The sequence below is a fragment of the Diplodia corticola genome (genome assembly GCF_001883845.1).
Source record: "Diplodia corticola strain CBS 112549 chromosome Unknown scaffold1, whole genome shotgun sequence".
Taxonomy (NCBI): domain Eukaryota; kingdom Fungi; phylum Ascomycota; class Dothideomycetes; order Botryosphaeriales; family Botryosphaeriaceae; genus Diplodia; species Diplodia corticola.
Window position 1 is genome coordinate 253880 of NW_017971480.1, and position 18631 is coordinate 272510.

General features: G+C 60.4%; 5 protein-coding genes across 5 annotated transcripts; 2 read left to right on the top strand and 3 right to left on the bottom strand.

Annotated features, from left to right (window-relative positions):
* Positions 1–99: 99 nt before the first annotated feature.
* On the bottom strand, positions 100–2592 carry BKCO1_100077 (c6 finger domain-containing protein; the record flags this gene model as incomplete). Its single annotated transcript, XM_020270098.1, has 2 exons — positions 100–200; positions 255–2592. The coding sequence occupies 2 exons, from the start codon at positions 2590–2592 to the stop codon at positions 100–102; spliced, it is 2439 nt and encodes an 812-aa protein (XP_020135229.1).
* A 4092-nt stretch (positions 2593–6684) lies between these two features.
* On the bottom strand, positions 6685–9061 carry BKCO1_100078 (mfs monocarboxylate; the record flags this gene model as incomplete). Its single annotated transcript, XM_020270099.1, has 3 exons — positions 6685–7490; positions 7761–8316; positions 8657–9061. 3 exons carry the CDS (start codon positions 9059–9061, stop codon positions 6685–6687), a joined length of 1767 nt encoding a protein of 588 aa, XP_020135224.1.
* A 2768-nt stretch (positions 9062–11829) lies between these two features.
* BKCO1_100079 (protein farnesyltransferase subunit beta) lies at positions 11830–14154 on the top strand (the record flags this gene model as incomplete). The annotated part of the gene is made up of 6 exons (XM_020270100.1): positions 11830–12362; positions 12588–12743; positions 12800–12874; positions 12950–13077; positions 13179–13566; positions 13851–14154. 6 exons carry the CDS (start codon positions 11830–11832, stop codon positions 14152–14154), a joined length of 1584 nt encoding a protein of 527 aa, XP_020135225.1.
* Positions 14155–14841: 687 nt separating this feature from the next.
* On the bottom strand, positions 14842–15437 carry BKCO1_100080 (stress responsive a b barrel domain-containing protein; the record flags this gene model as incomplete). The annotated part of the gene is made up of 2 exons (XM_020270102.1): positions 14842–15057; positions 15333–15437. 2 exons carry the CDS (start codon positions 15435–15437, stop codon positions 14842–14844), a joined length of 321 nt encoding a protein of 106 aa, XP_020135622.1.
* A 1826-nt stretch (positions 15438–17263) lies between these two features.
* On the top strand, positions 17264–17823 carry BKCO1_100081 (double-stranded rna-binding protein; the record flags this gene model as incomplete). Its single annotated transcript, XM_020270103.1, has 2 exons — positions 17264–17288; positions 17384–17823. 2 exons carry the CDS (start codon positions 17264–17266, stop codon positions 17821–17823), a joined length of 465 nt encoding a protein of 154 aa, XP_020135621.1.
* Between the last annotated feature and the right edge of the window lie 808 nt (positions 17824–18631).

Genomic DNA, 18631 nt, shown 5'->3' on the forward strand with positions numbered 1-18631 from the left:
TCGCAAACTAGGAAAAGCTGTACAAGAGGGCCCATAACGCCGTAAAACGAGAAAACACAATCACTAGACGAGGATTGAAGACTGTGATTGTGCTAACCGTCAGTTCGCGCGGATCACAAGTCTCGACAGGAACTTGTTCGACAGGGAATCGAAGTCGTTCCTGTCGAATTTGGCCTCTGCCCGGCTCTTCAAGTAGTGCTCTGTACATGTCGTTAGCTGTTGCTCGAAACAGTCATCATTGGAATGCAACGTACCATATTTGGTGACATGACCTCTGACTTCAGTCATCGCATCACACACCGCCTGGTTCGAGGCGAGAAGGTGGTGATGCTTCCTGGTGTCCCACTCCATGAAGCCGGGGAGCTTCTGCGAGATGGCAGAGAAGAGGCCGACGATGACGCCGACCGGGGTGCTCTCCATGTCGTTGCAGAACTTCTGGACGGCAGCGGGGTCGGGCACCCTGTAGTGGCAGTCAAACTGCATCTCCTCCCAGACAGCAAGAAGAATGGCAGCCAGCATGAAGATGGTCGGCCAGTTCTTGAGCTTCTCTCCGCTGTAGACGGACGAGTAGAGGGACGACAGCTCCTCGAGGATATCCTTCTGCAGCTCACGCCACATGTCGGCGAGAGCGCACTTGACTTGGAAGTTGATCATGACAGGGGCAACGGTCTTGCCGAAGAACTTGCTCTCGTTGGTGTCGATCTTGCCGACCTGGCTCTCCTCCTCCGAAAGGCCCTCGACCATGGTGACGTGGAGCGTGAGGTTGTACGCGACAACAAGCTTCAGAGCCTTGCGAATGACGGGCAGCTTGGACTTGAGGTAGTACCGGTATGCCGTCTTGAGCATCTCACTCAGGAAGAAGGTGCCCTCGAAGTAGTCATCGATGAAACGCTCGAAGCCGCCGTCGATGTGGCGGTCGATGTACTCGGAAAGAAGCGCGTGCGAGACGCCTTCCATGCCAGCCGAAAGCTTAGCGGTGGCGATCTCGAACTCCTTGGGCCTGTCGTTAGGAGGCTGCTCAACCCAGTCCATGCCGAAGCACTTCTCATCGCGGACGTAGACCTCGCGAGCAGTGATGGGCAGGTAGTAGCCGTAGCCGTGCGTGATGTACAGCGGGCGCTCCATGGTCGAGAAGCCCTTGATGTTGCCAACCGAGAAGCCCAAGCTCACGTGACGCTCAAAGTCTGCCTTCCAGTCCTTCATGAAGTAAGCGATGTCCTTGATGTCGATACGAGTGCAAGGAACCTGCCAAAGGCGAGCGTGCGACGGCTGGCAGCCGGCGCAAGGATCGCCCTTGTCACAGGTCTTCTTGAGGAACTTGCAACGCAGACAAGCACGCAGCTTCCTGATCTCGTGAGCCTGCTGCCTCTGGTCGGGCCTCAGAGGGCCGCGTCTCCTGCCGACACGCTTCTCGCCACTGGCATCCTTCTTGGCCGAGCCGGCCGGCTTCTTGACAATGGTCTTTTGAACCTTGGCAGTAGTAGGGCCGAGGCTGGCAGTCGGGCTCTTTTTTCTCCTGGAGGCGGGGGGCGAGCTGATACCAGAAGAAGTGGGCGACGAGGAGGAAGAGGCAGACTGCTTGATGAGATAGGGGGTGGCGGAGGCGGTCGGAGGGCTGACCGAGGAGATGGAGTGGCTTGGGGAGTGATAGTGGTCGTGGTCGTGATCGTGGTGGTGGGGGAGGCCGTGCGCCATGCCGGTGCCGAAATCGACCTCGGACTGAGGCGAGTGCATGGGGAAAGGGGGAATGTCCTCATAGCTACCGAAGGAATGCGCCGACTGCGGGACATCGGATTGCGACGAGTCCGAGTGGGTGCGGATGTGCAGGGTCTGGATGGGGTTGAAGACGGTTCCGTTGTGCGACTCGGCAGTGTACGAATCGAACGACTGGCGACCGGGCTGCTGGAAGTCGATGGTGCTCCAGCCATTGTCGCTACTCGACAGCGAGCGGACCTCGAGCCAGTTCTCGGTCGGCGAGCTGCCGGCGACGCTGGCGGCGACCAGCTCGTTCGAGTTCATGGGATAGTTCAGCAGCTCGTTCTGGAAGTCGTTCATCTGGAAGGGGGCCATGGTGTTCATGGGCTGCTCGACGGCACCGCTCATGGCCATGTAGTTGTTGCCCATGTCCAGCGGCATCGTCGTGGTGCTCATGCCGAGGGGCGCCTGGGTGGTGGGCATGTTGTACTCGACGGGCGACGTCTGCAGCGGCGCGCCGAAGTTGGTGAAGTTGGCCGTGTCGATGGCGGCGCTGTCGTGCGAGTACGAGTGGTGGTGCATCGGGTGGTGCATCTGGAACTGCCAGTCGTGGGCGGCCGTCGAGAGCATTGCCTGCGGGTCCAGCGACTGCGAGTGGCCATGGTGATAGGCCTGGAGTGGAGCGGACGAGGTGGTTGATTGACTCGAGGCGGTGGTGGTGGCCCTCCTCGAGTGTGCGCTCTGGGGCGCATTGTGAGACATATTCGACTGCGTTTGCTCGAGCGGCAGCGGCCAGGTGCTGTTCTGGAGATACGCGGAGTATCGGTGCTGGGCCGGGTCTTGGAGGGTGTTCTCGAAGGCGTAGAAGCCGTCGGAGGTGAAGTCGAGGTGATCCATCGCGATTATTGAGAGCAGACTCAGCTGAGCGGAGCAGCGAAATTGCAAAGATCACCTCTCACACCGCACTTTGGCGGCTTTGTCTGGCTGTGAGATTGGGGGACGGGCGACGCTGGTTGAAAGGAAGCCGCGCGCCGGGGCTGGCGACTTGGATAAAGAAGCGGTGAACACACCCTGGCGGCGCGCCCGCACTGATTGGCCGGCGATGCGAGCGAGGGTCCGGTGCGCTTGGTCTGGTCACGCCGCGCGGGCGCTGCGACACCGACGGCTCCGCGAGTCGTGCGCAAGCTCTTTGACGTGCAGGCTGCTTGCTTTTCTGCCGGATGATGCGCAGGGCTCCCGCCGACTTGAAGAAGCCCCTCCGCGGTGCAGCGGTGCAGCGGCGCAGCGGCGCGGGAGGCGACGAGGGCGAGGGTGGCGCGCAGCAGGCTGACGGCGACGGCAAAGCACAGCGCTGCGCTCAGCCGGCGGCCCGGCTATCACACCAGCCTCTATCGCTGCGCGCCGGCCGGTCAGCAGCCAGCAAGGCCCTGTCTCTGCCACGCCCAGCCGTCCCCCACTTGCACCTCCACCCACTGGGCCTGTGTCTCACGCTACGAAAAACGCCGTCGACGGAACGGCTCCGGCGGCCCAGAGCGGCCTAGCGATCGCCCGCCAGCGCCCGCCAGCGCCCGCCAGCGCCGACCGGTCCTTTTGCGCCCGTCGAGTTGGCGATGAACCGCCCGAGCAGCGTGCGAATGGCGCGGGGCGGCCGTGTGATTGGCGCTGTCGCGAACCGCTCCGTGGTTTTTACCCGCCTGCCGCGCCCGATCGGCTGCTGCCCCTCTCGCGCCATCCAACCCACGCCTGCGAACAGCCTCACCAGCCGCTTCCCTGCACCTGCAGACACCACCCCATCATCACGATCCGTCTCGACCGCCCGCCGATCGTCAGCTCAGGCACGCTCACTCCCATGGCGCCGCCCGCCATGGCACCGTGACATGCAGTCACGGGCTTCAGATATATGACTGGCGTGCGGGCGCCCTGGGCGCGAGCAGCGTCGAGGCATGCGTGAAGAGAGGCCCAGCACCACGCACCGCCGCCGCCGCCGCATCGTCAGCAGCACGCGAGACCGCCCTTTGTCGCCGGCGCCTCCGCGTGCGTGCCTCTGCCTTGCCTGCCTGCCAATCCGCGCCGCTGCCAGCCCGGTAGCGGAGCGATACCGACACCGACGTCCGCGGCACAAGCTGCGCGACTCTGGCGGCCCGCAGCCACCGGACACAGCAGCGCGCGTAGATGATTGTGTGCATTCGTATCCCCCAATGTGGCACCGCGGCTCGCCCTGCGTGGTTGGCTGAGGGCGTGCCACCACCTTGCTTGGCGGGCCATCCACCATGGCCGTTGAGTCGCAGCGAATCGCGCTGCGGCTTTCCACACGCTGCTGCAGAGCAAAACAGCCAGACGCGTCCATTCTGCGTCCAGCGTGCCCCTGCCGCCGTGCAGCCCGCCGCCGCCCTCAACGCTCTCTCCACGGCGGCCCCCGTTTCGTGCAACAGCGGCCACACCAAAGGCGGAGACATGCTGCGCATCATTTCACTCCCCCCCCTCATGTCCACGAGAGCCGCGTGACTGCCCCTCCTCCATCTCGCTGGTTCTCCCGACGGCATCCCCTTGCATTAGCTGCCCTCTGGCGAGAGCGCGCGGAAGAAGTCCTGCTCTCGCCGTGCACAGCATACTGCAAGTCTCGCAGCTCATGGCTCGCACGAGAGCGTGAAATGAGGCCGGGAAAGCGTGAGGTACTGTGTACCGTACCTCGCACGGCCACAGAGACGAGAGCCACGCGCCTGCAGTGACGTTTGCTTGCAACAGAATCCAATGGAATCGGGCGCTTCGACCGTGTAGCCCGAGCCGTAAGCACGATTCCAGGCAGCACCCCAGCATTCCCCAATAAGCTCATCGCTCCCTTATCTGGGTAGCATTCCAGTGCTCCTCGATAAGGGATAAGGGCACAAGCGCAGAGAGGGCTGGTGCCTCAGGTACCTCACACACCGCCGGGACCGCTGCTCGAGAGCGTTGAGAAGTCGAGAGAGGAGAGTACAAAGAATCCAGTGTCTCAAGATGATACATCCCTTGGCCTCCTCCGCTCGCCGGCCAGCCCCCAAGGCAACGGCCGCCTCGACTCGCTCGCAAGCACGCAAGCACGCCAGATTGACAGTTTGCGCCGGCGCCACCAGCGTACATCACCCGGTCCCCGCCTTTGCGCCGCTATAATCCCCTCCAGTTCACTGGCATCCCCACATGTGAGGTGCTGGCGGCGATGGCTGCATTCCTGGGCCTCGCTGCAACCAGACAGTAGCTGCTACCAGACTTGTTGCTGCGCCGCGGGCTGTCCAATTCTCCGTCAAGTCCTCGGGGTATGCCCGCGGATTATTGCGCAATTAGCGGCTACGTATCAATTATCAGATGATGCCAAAATAAGGACATCTAGTGTGAGTTACGGCGGCGGCCTTCGTTGCGCTGCGATTCGCCGGCCGCCGAGACGGGGTTATTGGTGGTCCTAGTGGAGACGCCGGCCAGCTGTCAATTGTTCTGGAAGAAATCCGTTTCATCAGTGGCCCCGCTGAGGGGTCGTCCGCAGCGGGCGGAGCAGCCCGCTTTTTTTTTCTTCGTCGTCCACGCTGTTGTTCGATGATGCGTCGCCTGGTCAATCATCGTCAACATGCAGGAGTCACGCCCCCCACAGACCCCCCTCGGGGCCTGGAGCCTTTTAACCTGCAGCATCCTCGAGCCGTCTGCTGCTCAGGGCCTCGATACACACAGCTCACCTTTGCCACTCCGCTGGAGCCGCACCCACGAGATGCGTTGTAGAAACGGCGCCCCGCCATGACTCCTGTCGACCCTCTTCCCGTGCAATCAGGGTCTCGCGATGTGGGAGAGAGGGGGAGGCACCGATGATTGACTGCGCAGGACGCACGGATGCCTGCCATGCTGTTCTCCCAGACACACAGTCTCGCGCGCCCGCGTCCACGCCATCGCCAGCGGTTAGCGGTTGCCGGGCGACGACGCACGCGATGAATCAGGTCCCCGGCTCTGGCCGGGACTTGCATCGTCGGCCTCGACGCCGAAGTTCAGCCCGAGGCACGCGGGTCGGATTTATTTTTCAGGGCAAGCCTGACCAGGAACCTACGTGTTTGGGCGACGGCGCTCGTGGCCTTAGCTACATACGACAAGTCGGCGGGCCCCACCGCACCAGCGCGTCCAATCGCCCGGCCGAACCGCTCCTGACCTAAGCCCATCAGGAACGCCCGTCAATCTTGACTGCGGGGCCGAGGACCTCTCGCCATGCGCGAGATCCTGTCAGTGGGCGGCCAGCGATGCGCCCAACCCAACTTTTTCTCACCAGCAAGGCCTCCCTCCAGCCGTTCGCTCCGACCTCCGACCCCAGCCGATGCCGCCGTGGCCGCCGCCGCCACCACGACGCATGATCCGGCCGCCAGACACGACGTCGAGGAAAGTCTCTCCGCCTCGCGTGGCGCGTGAGCGCCTCTAGCTGCCTGCCTCGCATAGGAGAATTGAGCAAAAGGGAAAAAAGAGGAAAAATCTTGCCGGCCGCCCGGCCGCCAGCCGGCCACTGCCACGAGCACAGCACCACCGGTGCACCACCCACGACGTCTGGCTTCGTCGCTGCGCTCCTTCTTCCCCTTACCCGGTCCCCACACCACGCGACTGAACCAAGCAGCCAGAGGCGCAGACGGCCCAAAGGTGCGTGCCGTTTCCGTCTACGCACGTACAAACGCTTGCTCGCCACCGTCTGGCTCCCCACACAGTCCTGCTGGCGTCACGCGCGTGGACGTGGTGGTGCGTGCAGCGCGGACGCTGCGGACGCTGCGGACGCGCGCGCGCCAGTCCGCGGCAAGGCTAGGAAAGCTCGGGGACGCGCGGGTCAAAGCATTGGGGTACGAGCGCGAGTCTGTGGTGAGGCGGGCGACGTCGACGTCGACGTCGACGACGGACGACCAGCGGGCGCTCAGACTGCTTTTGCGCCTTGATGGCTTGCTGCCTTGTCGAGTGCGTGCCCCATGCTTCGCTCAGCCTCACAAGCGGGGACTTGACTCAAAAAGTTGTGGGCGGGTGGCGAGGATCACTGTCGAGCTGGCGTGCTCGGGCGCCGCGAGCGCCGCGAGCACCACCAGCACCATCATCAGTGCTGCCGCCTCCACCCGCACCACCTCTGACGCAGGCCCAGCTCCACGGTCGCCGTCGTCGCGGTCGCCAGTGCGCCGCGGGGACAGCCAGACGGCACAGCACCGCCGCGCGCTGGCACCACCCTCGCCATGACGCGGGATGCAGGAAGGCGAGCGCAGACGAGGGCGGGCGCTGGCACAACCAACCCCAAGCTCCGAGCAGAGCCGAGATGCCCGTGAACAGGATCATGGGCCCGTACGCGCTGCCGTACGCACCGGCGGCGGTTGCGAGACCACCTCCACTCCCCCCACTACTCGCACTACTGCCGCTGCTGTCCATCATCTGCCCATGATCACCATCACCACCACTCACCATAGCAGCGGCGGCCGCTGCGGCGTTTCTTGCGCGAGTCGAGGCGATGAGCGCGGCGCTGATCGGACCGCTGACCACGTTGCCGACGCCGCGTCCGCCCGCCAGCAAGCCAAAGGCGAAACCCGTATCCAGCGTTGAGTTTTCGTGCTCGAGCTCGCGCAGTACGCCGCCCCATGTGCTGCTGAAGCCACCCGCGAAGAAGCCGTAGGCGAGGGCGAAGATGACTAGCAGCGCGACAGACGAAGATGATGGCGTCGATCTGCCGGCCGTAGTGGTAGCAGCTTGTAATAGTGTGTTGTTGGTGGTGGCTCCGGCTTCGCTGATGCTGTTGCTGGCGCTGACAGCACTAGTCATGAATCTGCCTATAGAACAGATCAGATCGGAACGAAGGAAAAAAAAAATACCTCTATGGTTAGCTGGTGAACTGGACAGTATTGGCCCCACCGAGCTACTGGACGAACTAGCAGTGCCTAGCATCACGCACTTCCCGCTTGCTGGTCGGCTACTATTGTTGGCAGCAAGCCACCACGCTAATGGTATGTACTTTGACTCATCACCAGATAAGGAAAGGAAAGAGAGGGAGAAAAGGAAAAGATGGAGAGTGGGAGGAAACAATCGGCATGTGTGCGTACCTGCGTCGTGAGCGCCACCACCACCACGGGGCCCCGCCAATCCCCAAAACAGGAGCACTGCTCCTGCCGAGGGAAGGGACGACACCAGCAACACGCGGCGCATCCCCTGGGCAGTGTTGTCGCCATGCACGCGGTCGCACAGGGCGCCGATGAGGATGCCGCCGGGGACGGACGTGGCGTTGAGCAGCGCCAGGAGCAGGGCCCCCGTCCGCGCCGGCAGCGCCAGCTCCTGTGTCGCGTAGCTGGGCAGGTACGCCGCCGGAAGGAAGTAGCCCAGCGACTGCAGCACGTTTCCTGTCTGAAGCGCCCAGAAGCTGCGTGAACGGAGCAGCGGCAGCGCGTCGAGGCGTGGCCTCCTGCTGCGGCTGTTGCTGCGGCGATGCTGGTCGCCTGAGGTGGTGGCGGTGGCGGTGCTTCTTCTGCTGTTGGTTGTTGTAGGGTTGTTGGCCCTTGGCGTCGATGATGAGGGAGACGACGGCGGCATGGAGGATCCCGTTGACGATGAGGGACTCGATGGTGGGCGCAGGACGAATAGCAGTGGCGCCGTGATGGCAATCTGCCGGCATTTGCCATGTGCAGTTAGTAACATGTATTTTGGGCGCAGCGAACAAGCATCTGAGCGATCCTACAGTGAAAAACTGTAGATTAACAAGAGTCAGAAGGGCCTAATCCATAGTCGATGCCCGATCGAACCCGTTCACCGCTGCATAACCACCCGATGACTTGTGACTTGAAATTGGAAGAAGAAAAATGACGGACTGCAGACTAAGCGGCTCAAAACTCAAAAGACACATGACCAAAGTGATAGGCTCAGAAGAGATCGAGAGTGAAAGGAAGACAGAAAAAAAAACCAACCGGAAAAACATCCAAGAAAACTAAAATCCACACAAACTTACCACAGCAACCGTCCAAGCTAGCATCGTCGCGCGGTAGCCAAACCGCTCCAAGCCGGCCGACATGGCAAAGGGCAAGCCGACGCCCGTCGCGCTCTTGCCCGCCCACATGATGCCGTACGCCAGCCCTTTGCGCCGCGCGAAGCGCTCGTCCAGGCACAGCGTCGACTGCGCAAAGAGCAGGCCCGCGCCCACGCCCACGACGACGCCTTGCAGTGCGACTAGCTGCCACACCCGCCGCACAAACGCTGATGCCAGGAAGCCGCCGCCGAGCACGAGTAAGCCGATGGGACCGAACCACCGGCGCACCGAAGGGTACAGCGCCGGTAGCGTGAAGGTTAGCGGTGCGGAGAGGTAGAGGATGCCCTTTTCTTCCCCCAAGTACGGGGGATGAGTCAGTTCTCGCATTTTCCTATCAGATAGAGGAGGATACGGAAAGTGTTGTTCTTATGTGACCTTAAAGTGCCGGGCTGTAGAATAGGATGATTGCGGAAAAGATGCCAGTACTGCTGTACGTCTCTCTCGATTGCTCATCGGACTGGACTTGATTTTGCTTTTTCTGCAAACAGGCAGGTAGGAAAGTTGCCGGATATCGCCGGGTGAGAGCGTACAGTTGAGGTAGTGCCAATATTGGCAACACTTGACTTGTCGCCAAGGAGGCCCGGAGCACTGGAGTAGTATTCTTGGAAAATGCCAAAAGCTATGGAAAAGCCTAGAATCGCGGTTAGCACAGACCTGATTCGACAGGGCTCTGCTGGAATTCAGTGAGCTGTACCCCAGACTGGGACCTGTATCATTGAACAAGCAGCCAGAACGAGCCATGCCGCCTTGCCTCCATCAATCTGCTGTGGCGTCTCTTCCTCTATCTGGAGGGATTCGAGACGGTTGTTTGGTCGCTCTGCTGGCGGCATGGATTCTTCAGCCGCTCCAGGCCATGTGAGCTGGCTCTGGCAGGCCTCTATGCTTCGTAAGCTGGCCATGATGCCACAGGTAAAGTGTTGGGTAGATGAAGTGGACACTTTGAACGTAAAAGTGCTCTGTAAGCCCCAGACCTCGATGAAGAAGACATAAGAAAAGCGATTCAAAGGTAGTTTTTGGATGTATATGAAGTGGGGTAATGACAAAGGTGGAGTAAGGAATGACTGTTCTTCCTTGTCCGAGATCGGCCGCATCAAGTTGCGAAACGCGGGTCGGTCGGTGACTGCAAGCATATCGCAGCCAACTAAACTTCAGTGGCAAGTATGCACAGTAAGCCTATTTGTCAGCCGATCAAGTATTATGTCCAACACGGGGAAATGCCGATTGGCAATCCCTATTCACCTCTTCCTTTGCAAGACTCGTACTGCATTAGGGCTCCTCTTTAGATAGGTCGGATGAATGGTCTGCGTAATTGATCTGGAGAAAGCTTTAATCCTGTGACGATGCTTCTTCAAGGCGAGCCCGACCATATGTCTGAAATAACGAAGAGACATGCCCTGAGATAGTATGACTCCACAGTAGACTGCGGGCGATCATGCCCTTGCATGTCTCATGAGTAGTTGCAGCGGATACCAAGTGTAGATGTAGGCCTTTATATCACAGAAGAACATCCAAGCGGAGTCCTCAACTGCCCACGCAAGTACAGTGCTATACTTTAGCAAGACAATTTGGGGACGGCCAATATTTTGCGATCAACTACACCTCGACCTCTTGTGTAGTGAGATTGACTCTAAATGGTCACGGTAATTTGCCACCGCGGCAGCGGAACACGTCGAACAGTCTTACTCTGCGTGGCCCCCTAGGAGTGCATACGGCGAACCCTGAAAATAGTTCAGACACATCAAGAAATTCGTCCAAAGGGCTACGGTGCGGCTGAGGTCTTTGTCAGACATGAAAGAACCTAGACGCCAAACATGGATTCTCGTGTGCGGAGGTTGATCTCAGCAGGAGGCGCAGCATGTTCCTGAGATCAGGTCACGCCGTACCCTGCAGCATTCAGTCGATGCACTCTGTCTGCAGCGAGGGAAGACCCTTGTAGCTGAAGCGACGCAGCTGTATACTGCAATATGCATTCTCTTTGCTTCCGGCGATGCGGTGGTACGCGAGAGACGGCCGGCCCCCCATAATTTCCGGGCGCGCTGCCAACAAATCGGTGCTGAGTGAAAACCGCGGGCCGTCCTTGTCAGACATAATAGCATAGTGAATATGAGGGCGTAGAAGTTCGAGGGAAGGCTCTCAGCCGCGAGTTTTCGGGTAAGCTGAAACCGCTCGCCCGTCGCGCGCCGGATCAGGCGCATTCAGAGTCATGTCGGCAACGTGCATCGCGTTATCGACATCCGGCACGCATGATCGTGGAGGCGAGCCAAGATTCATGCCGTCCGCGGTGGCTTCCACCAGGCATCGCGGCCGACGTGTGAATCATGTAACCCAACGGAGCCGCCATTGTCGACTGCTGCAGCGATTGCCGTCCCCTGCCAATGAATATCATCCCTCCCCAGCATCGCTTCAAAATCACTGGTATGGATGCAGGCGGGCATACGGTACGTCGATCCTGTGACGACGGCGGGTGCGCGACGACCATCGGGCATGTGCGAGGCATCGACCATGGGAAGAGAGCGCGATGGCGCAGGGACAACGACCGCAAGGCCGACGGGACTGGGAAACGTGCCGCAGGGCGGGAGCGATGCTCGAGTGTATGGACGAAGACAGGTGTTTCAGGTGTCGAACGGCATTGTCGCGAGGCGGGCCAGCGGAGAAGCCGGCACGAGCTGGATGGGGAATGCTCTGGGCAGGGCCGTTAGCAGACAGCTCTCGGCAGGCGGGGGGTTCTTTGTTGCTTTCGCGGGTGGGTGAAGGGCAGAGGCTCAGAAGGAAAGCACGGCCGTCCAGCGAGCTTGGGCGGCGCGACTCCGCTGCCGATGCCCCGCGGTGAGATCATTGCTCCACGACCGCGTGCGAAAATGTCCGCAGTCACACCCAAGTCCAACCTGCCGCTTCATCTCGAACGCGCTGCCTTCTGAGGGTCGTTCCTGTACCCGGCTTGCGTGTTTCCCGTTGGCCGAAAGCGATTCGCGGGGCGCTGACAATGAGCTCGTGACAACCCCAGAGCTCGCCAACGCTGCCCCGGAACCCCTCGTTGTATGCTTTCAGGAAGAGGTCCCAAAGACAACTCTTGGGCCCTCTTTGTCTTGCAATCCATGCGAAAACGCCGGGTCGTCTTCAAACCCTCCGCCATGTCGCAACGCCACCACCCGCAAGCTTCTGACCCCGCCCAGGCGTCGCCGTCTGCCCGTCTGGACGAGCTGCTGTCTCCCCCTTCGCGCCTGCAGGAACTTAGCGACGACGACGACTTTGAAGACATGGAGGAAGATTCGCCACAGGGCGAGGTTGTGCCCGACCTTGTCGACCTCTCCATCGAGCAAAAGGCTCCCGCTCTGTACTCGACTCTGCCGCCGTTGCTTGACCACCTGAAGACGAAATCTTCGGAAGACCAGCGGGACACGGTGGAGAAGATCCTGCCTTTCCATGTCGAGAATCCTTACAAATTAAAGCTCAACTCGCACGGGATCCCGCATTTGCTCCGTCAAGAACATCTTGAGTACGCTGTAGATGGATTGTCCGATTATCCAGCTCAATTTGTTGCCATGGACGCCAGCCGCCCCTGGATTCCTTACTGGAGTCTCTTCGCAATTGCCATTCTGGGAGAAGATACGTCCGAATTCCGTGAAGGGTGAGTTTGCTTTTGTTTAATCTATTTTCCGGTTTCCGACACTTTGGGCACTACTCGTCCGTTGGTGCTTCCAACAACCACTCTCTAGAAGTAGTTGATTTCCAGCATCTTCACCCGGCAGTCAAAACTCACATGTCCTGCTTTTGGCTTTCGACATGATGGCATAAATTTGTGCCGCGCCTGTGGCAATCAGTATACATTCAGAGTTCTGACTTGCTTTGCCAGTGCTGTTCAGATGTACCGGCCCCTTCAGAGCTCGACTGGCGGCTATGGCGGAGGACACGGCCAATCGCCCCATGTCATCGGATCATATGCCAGTGTCCTCGCTCTCATCATCGTAGGGGGAGAAGAGGCCTACGACCTGACAGACCGCAAAGCCATGTTAGTGTTCCTTGGCCTATTATGTAAACCGTGATTGAACTGACCCCATGCCACAGGTGGCACTTCCTTGGCCGTATGAAGCAAAGTGATGGCGGTTTCACCGTCGCCGATGGGGGCGAGGAAGATGTGCGGTGAGCGGCCGAACCGAAGCCCCAGAACCCCGTCACTTAACAGAGCGTATATGCTGACTTGTCCGGTCCGCAAAGTGGCGCATATTGTGCTATGGTCATCATATCCCTGCTCAATCTCCCGATCGAGCTACCTCAGGACGCACCTGCCCGTGCCGCCGGCCTTACGACTTTCACTGACCGGTTGCCCGAGTGGATATCGAGCTGTAAGTTCTCCTGACTTTGACGCCATCACTTCTTGTTTCATCATCCTTCTTTGGAGATCATCTTAGACCAACAAGGGAAAGCCTCTGACAATCCCTCACAGGCCAGACCTTTGAAGGTGGCATCGGCGGTGCCCCCACCAATGAGGCTCACGGCGCCTACGCTTTTTGCGCGCTGGCTTGCCTCTGCATCTTAGGCGCACCATTCGACGTGCTGAATCGGACTCTTGACCTGCCTGCGCTGATCCACTGGCTGTCGTCGCGACAGCAGGCGCCCGAGGGCGGTTTCGCCGGGCGCGCCAACAAGCTGGTTGATGGCTGCTACAACCACTGGGTCGGCGGCTGCTGGGCATTGGTAGAAGCGGCGCTGCAGGTCCCTGGAACGACGGACAGGAGTGTCGCGAACGGCTTGTGGAGCAGAGAAAGCATGGTGCGGTACATCCTGTGCGCATGCCAGGGTAAGGGCGGCGGCTTGAGAGATAAGCCCGGGAAGTAAGTCTTTTCCCTTCTTTATTTCTTTTCGCCCTTCTAGCTTCTCCCATTGTATCGTGTGATCGCTATGGGTAAGATCCCAGCGGGCGCGAGCATCTTACACGTTCCTGGTGCCAAGAAGTGTCGTGCTATCATGCTCTTGGGCAACCAGTAGCAAGTCCCCGAGTCAATTCCTTCATGATCAACACAAGCTCGGGATGACTTCGAAACGCACATCACCCCCGTCGTTAAGAAATGAACAAATCATCGAGACGAAAGAGCTAATATGTTCCGCTCTCGACCAGACCCGTCGATGGTTACCACAGCTGCTATAACCTGTCCGGCCTCAGCGCCGGCCAGTACCACTACAGCTACGTTCCTCCCGGGACATCCGTCGGCACTGCCTCTATCAGTGACGGAAACAGCTTCTCGCCGCCGCTCAACGATGGCTTTTATTGGGCGGCCGAGGATGCGTCACAGGACGGCGAACACAACCGCCGCGTCTGGGATGAGGAGGATCGTGTCGGTAAGATTAACCCCGTCTACGTCCTGCCATGGGGCAGGGCCGAGGCAGCGAGGAGATACTTTGAGGAGAAGGCCGGCTTTTGAGATGTTTGATCCGTCCCGTCCGGAAATGGGGGTTACAGCGGCGGGAGCTCAATGCAGCATCGGGGCAGGAGAGTGGAGGAGAAAATCGATGCCAAGGACTCTTGTGTCGTTTCGAGTAGGCTGTGGCTTGTTTGGAAATTTGGTCGGTGGTTGATGGGTGAAGAGAGCGGTTGGCTAGGTTCTTGATGTGAGGTTAAGCTCTTAGTGTGGGGGCGTTTGAAGTGAGTGGTAGAAGTGAGGGGCAAAGGTGGTTTGAGATGCCGGTTCGTGTGCTGTACGACTGGACGGGAAAAGCATGCACGCGCGGGAATATGCACGATGTAGTAGATAGGCGAGCGAATGTAGAGGCCGATCATCTGAGTCTGCGAGGAAAAAGAAAAGACGGGAGCGAAGTGCCGCAGATCGACATGTCATTGTGGTTCCGCGGCGAGCCGCAACTTCACACTACGTAGGTTCGTCCGGCCCAAACACGTTCTCTCATTGATTTCCTCCTCTTTTTTTTATTTTTATTTCTTTTTCTTCTGGCCCCCCTTCTGTTCGACGGCTGCCATTTGCCTTCGTCTCACAAACAAGAGCCGTGCACCCGGTTCTCGAGCGCAGTCATTCGGGACGTCATTCCCCACCACGTTCGCGGCTGACCCGACATCCCGGCTAACTACCAACATCCCTTCCTTCCCACATGCCACCTCAGTTGGCCTCATAGTACACGGTCATGACGCCTTGGATCCTGGGCTTCAGGAAGGCCTTGATGGCCTTGTGGGCCTCGCAGTCCTCGTCGTAGAACTTCATGTCGTCGAGCGAGGCAAAGACGGTGTTTGCGGCGATGGTGAAGTCCTGGTTGCGGCCGGCCGGATCCGGGATGACGGCATTGGCCTTGGCCGAAGTGATGTAGGGTTTGGAGTCCTGCACGGCCGCCCGAAGAGCACACGGCGAAACGCTGGTGAGCCCCCGAGCCGGCAAACGGTTTTCACACAGAGACAGCAGATGAACGGGGGGTGGAGGAGATTGGAGGGGGGGTTTGCTGATTGTGGAGAGGGGAGGAATGTGCTTGGGCGGGAAATACAAGTGGCGTTGTCCTTGTAGAGGGCGCGGGAGGCGACGCAGGGAGGGGGCTGGAAAGCTCGTCTTTCCAGCATGCTGGGAGAGACATTGCCCGAGGGGCCGGGTTTGGGTCATACCTTCTTTGCGTCGGTGGTGAGGGTGGTGTATTTCTCCAGGATGGCGGGAATGTCGTCGGGGTTCGGGACCTTGAACAGGGTGATGCGATTGATGGGCTTCGACATGGTGGTGTAACCGTGCTGGAGGAGGAGCGGGAAGCGCGAGCGGGCGCGAGCGGGCGCGAGCGGGCGCGGGCTTGGAGGAGCGTGGAGGTGCGTGGAGGGTGCTGCGGAGCTGGTGACACAACGGCTTCTGAAGCTGGACGGGACACGGCAGGGGTGACGCGGACGCGGACGGCGGGCTGGATGCTGCTGGAGCGGGCGAGCCTGGAGCCTTTCAATTGCCTCTGCTGCGCTGCTGCGGAAATACATAGGCGTCGCGCACCTCGGATGGCGGGGCGCTGCACGCGTCTCACAGCGCGGAACCCCGCCGCGGGCGTCGGAGTTTGGTCAGCGGGTGGGTTCGCCCGCGGGCGCCATCAGCCATCAGCCCTGCGCAGGGAGCGCAGGGAGCTGGGTTGCGCTGGCGGACGTCATTGGGGCTGACAGCTTCTGCTGCTTCTGCTGCGGCGCGACGGGAGGCGCTGCTGTGAGCGCTGTCTGTCGCTACCCGCGCGGCCGCGAAAAGGCCCCGCGACGGGAGCTCATATCTCAGCTACGGCCCCTCACCGCCCTTCGGGCTTCTGCGCACGACATCCAGGACATCACCCAGGACATCCAGGACATCCAGGCACCGGGCCGGCAATCTCGCGCTGCTGGGCGCAGCTGCTAGCGCGGCTGGCTGGGCCCATGGCCGGCGGTGGTCCAGCTTCCGGCAGCCAGCGGGCGCAGAGTCCCTCGAAGCGCCAGGCCCGGTGCCCGCAGCCCCAGGCAGCCCCAGGGACCCCGCGTTCGCTGCGCGCGATCAGGATTACCCGGCGATCCAGGCCGCCCACACAGCTTCAACGCATCTCTGCTGCATGCAGCGGAGGCACGGAGGGCCACCACGGAGGCTGGGCGGGCGCACGGCAGCTGCGCGGCGAGCAGGCGAGGGCTCTCGTCGTGCTGCGGCCGGCCAGCGCCGAGCGCCACGGGTCGCCGCGAGCGTGCCTCTCACAGCAACGCGGCCGGGTCGCACATGCTCGCGCTCGGCGGGCTCCAGCTGCTCGCGCGCATGGCCGCGGTGCCGATTCCAACGGCTCGACTCATGCCGGGCCGCTGACCCTTCGCCCGTTGCGGACGCGGGCGCATAGAGTTCCACCTCGTCGCCCTCAAGCGCCTGCCAACTCACTGTGCATGAAGCACGGCCGGCGGGCGACAAGGCTCTCCCAGCGGTACCACCAACCCGACGCCTGCTTGTCAAACCAACATCCCTGTGCGACTCGAGGGCCTTGACAAGCCACAAACACCTGCTTGCCATCAACGGCGCGCTCGCTTCTTCAGTGCAGCGGCCAGCTCTCGTGCACTGCATTAGTGAGCTCGACGATCGCAGTCCTCACGTACCTCGCGAATCACGCTACGCATGCAGCCCGGTGGCGACACCCCAGCCCGAGGCCTCCTCTATCAAAACAGCCTACCACTGTCCGCTCTACTGGCGAAAACGCGCGCCAACACATCAAATATGGGTCGCGAATGCCCACAGAGCCTCAGCGGCCAGTGCCCGCGCCTCTACGGAGCAACCTGGGCGGTGCATGTCCTCGCATGCCCGCTGCATCCCGCCTCCTGCAATAAAGCTCTGTGTGTCCCGCCTCTCGTTGGAAGAGGCCCCTCCTGTCTAGTCCCGTCCCCCCATTGCCTCTCGCCCTTGCCGCCTTGCGAGCCCGCCTGTGTTCGCCATCGCGAGCCTCGCCAATTGCTGCTGTACCACGACTAGCCCGCCCAGAGCGTGCCCGACAAGCCACGCCGTCTGCTGCCATTGACGAGTCGGGACAGCGCTGCTGCACCAGCCACCCCTTCATTGGCCTCCTGGAACCATGTTCTACATAATGTACCTGACCGGTAAGCTTAAACCCTCCCGTGGCGGCAATGTTTTCTTTTCGACCCATTGCGCATCCCCCGCACCAGGCATTGGCTGACAGACGCCCGCCCGCCAGGCCTCTGCCAACGCCGTCACTGGCCCGACCCGCTGTATGAGTGCTATCGCACCCGCCATGGCTACACCTGCACCGTCCGCGTCAACAACCGCGAGTACACCACCGATGCCGAGTACGAGTCGGACGAGCTCGCCCGCAACGCTGCCGCCACGCGCGCCTACATGATCTGCCGCAACTTCTCCGTCAACGACGGCATGTATCCCGGCCAGCGCCAGGGCCAGGGCGGCGTCATCCAGGGCATGCCCGTTGCCATTGGCACTGGCCGCCGCAGCACCTACTCGTCCTCGTCCAACGACTACGACAGCGCCAGCGGCGGGAGCTCGCCCCGGAGTAGCGATTACGGCCTCGAGACCGAGAGCAGGCGGAGCAGCAAGAGCGCGTCCGGCAGCTGTTATTGCGGCCGCGGGACATATGAGAAATGCTCGACGTGCTGGCGCTAGAGGTCGATCACACGGGGGATCATCCCAAGGGCCTCCTCATGCGTCGGCGCCATGGAAAAAGAAAAAAAAAAAGAAAGGACGAGATCCGCGAGGAGCTCTCCGCACCTGTGCAATTTCGAAAAGAACCCCCCCGCCGGGCGTCTTTCCCCATCTGCCTGCTTACCACGTTGTTCGCCTTAACGACTTTATTCACGACTCGATCGACGGCCGCTCAAGATTTGTTTTCTCCACGACCAACCGACCTCTTTATGACCTTCTCACGACTGCATTCACGATTCTCATTCTCTCCGCCTCGTCTCGTACTTCGGGCTTACTGGGTGGCGCAACGAGTCTGTCTTGATTTCATCTTCCCTTTTGTCTCTTCGGAAAAAGCAGTGCCGCCTAGGGTTTGGCTAGCAAGCGGCAAGCACTCCATGATACCAATACCACCGACGAGCCTTGGGCGGTTTGTAAATTGTTGCTCCTTTTTCTGCTCTTTCCTCGCTTCCTCAACACGGCAGGCGACGAGCAATCCGCGTCCAAGCATCATTGACCGAAAAGGGACTTGGGAACATTGGCGGCTGTATTGTTTTCCTCCTATTGTTGCTTATCTTCGCTTCATGGCGGAATCTCACGACATGATGATCATGAAGCATATGAGTCTTGTCGTTTGAAGGATTAAGCCTCCAAGCCCCTGTTGTTCATTCCAATCACGAGTCCGAAGTGGCTGGAGTTTTTCGCTTGTTTTGGATCATTAGTGGCTGGAGGGGTTTTGGGCCGGAAAAGTAATCCTGCCTGTGCTTTCTTGTCCACTCTCCATGAGTGACCA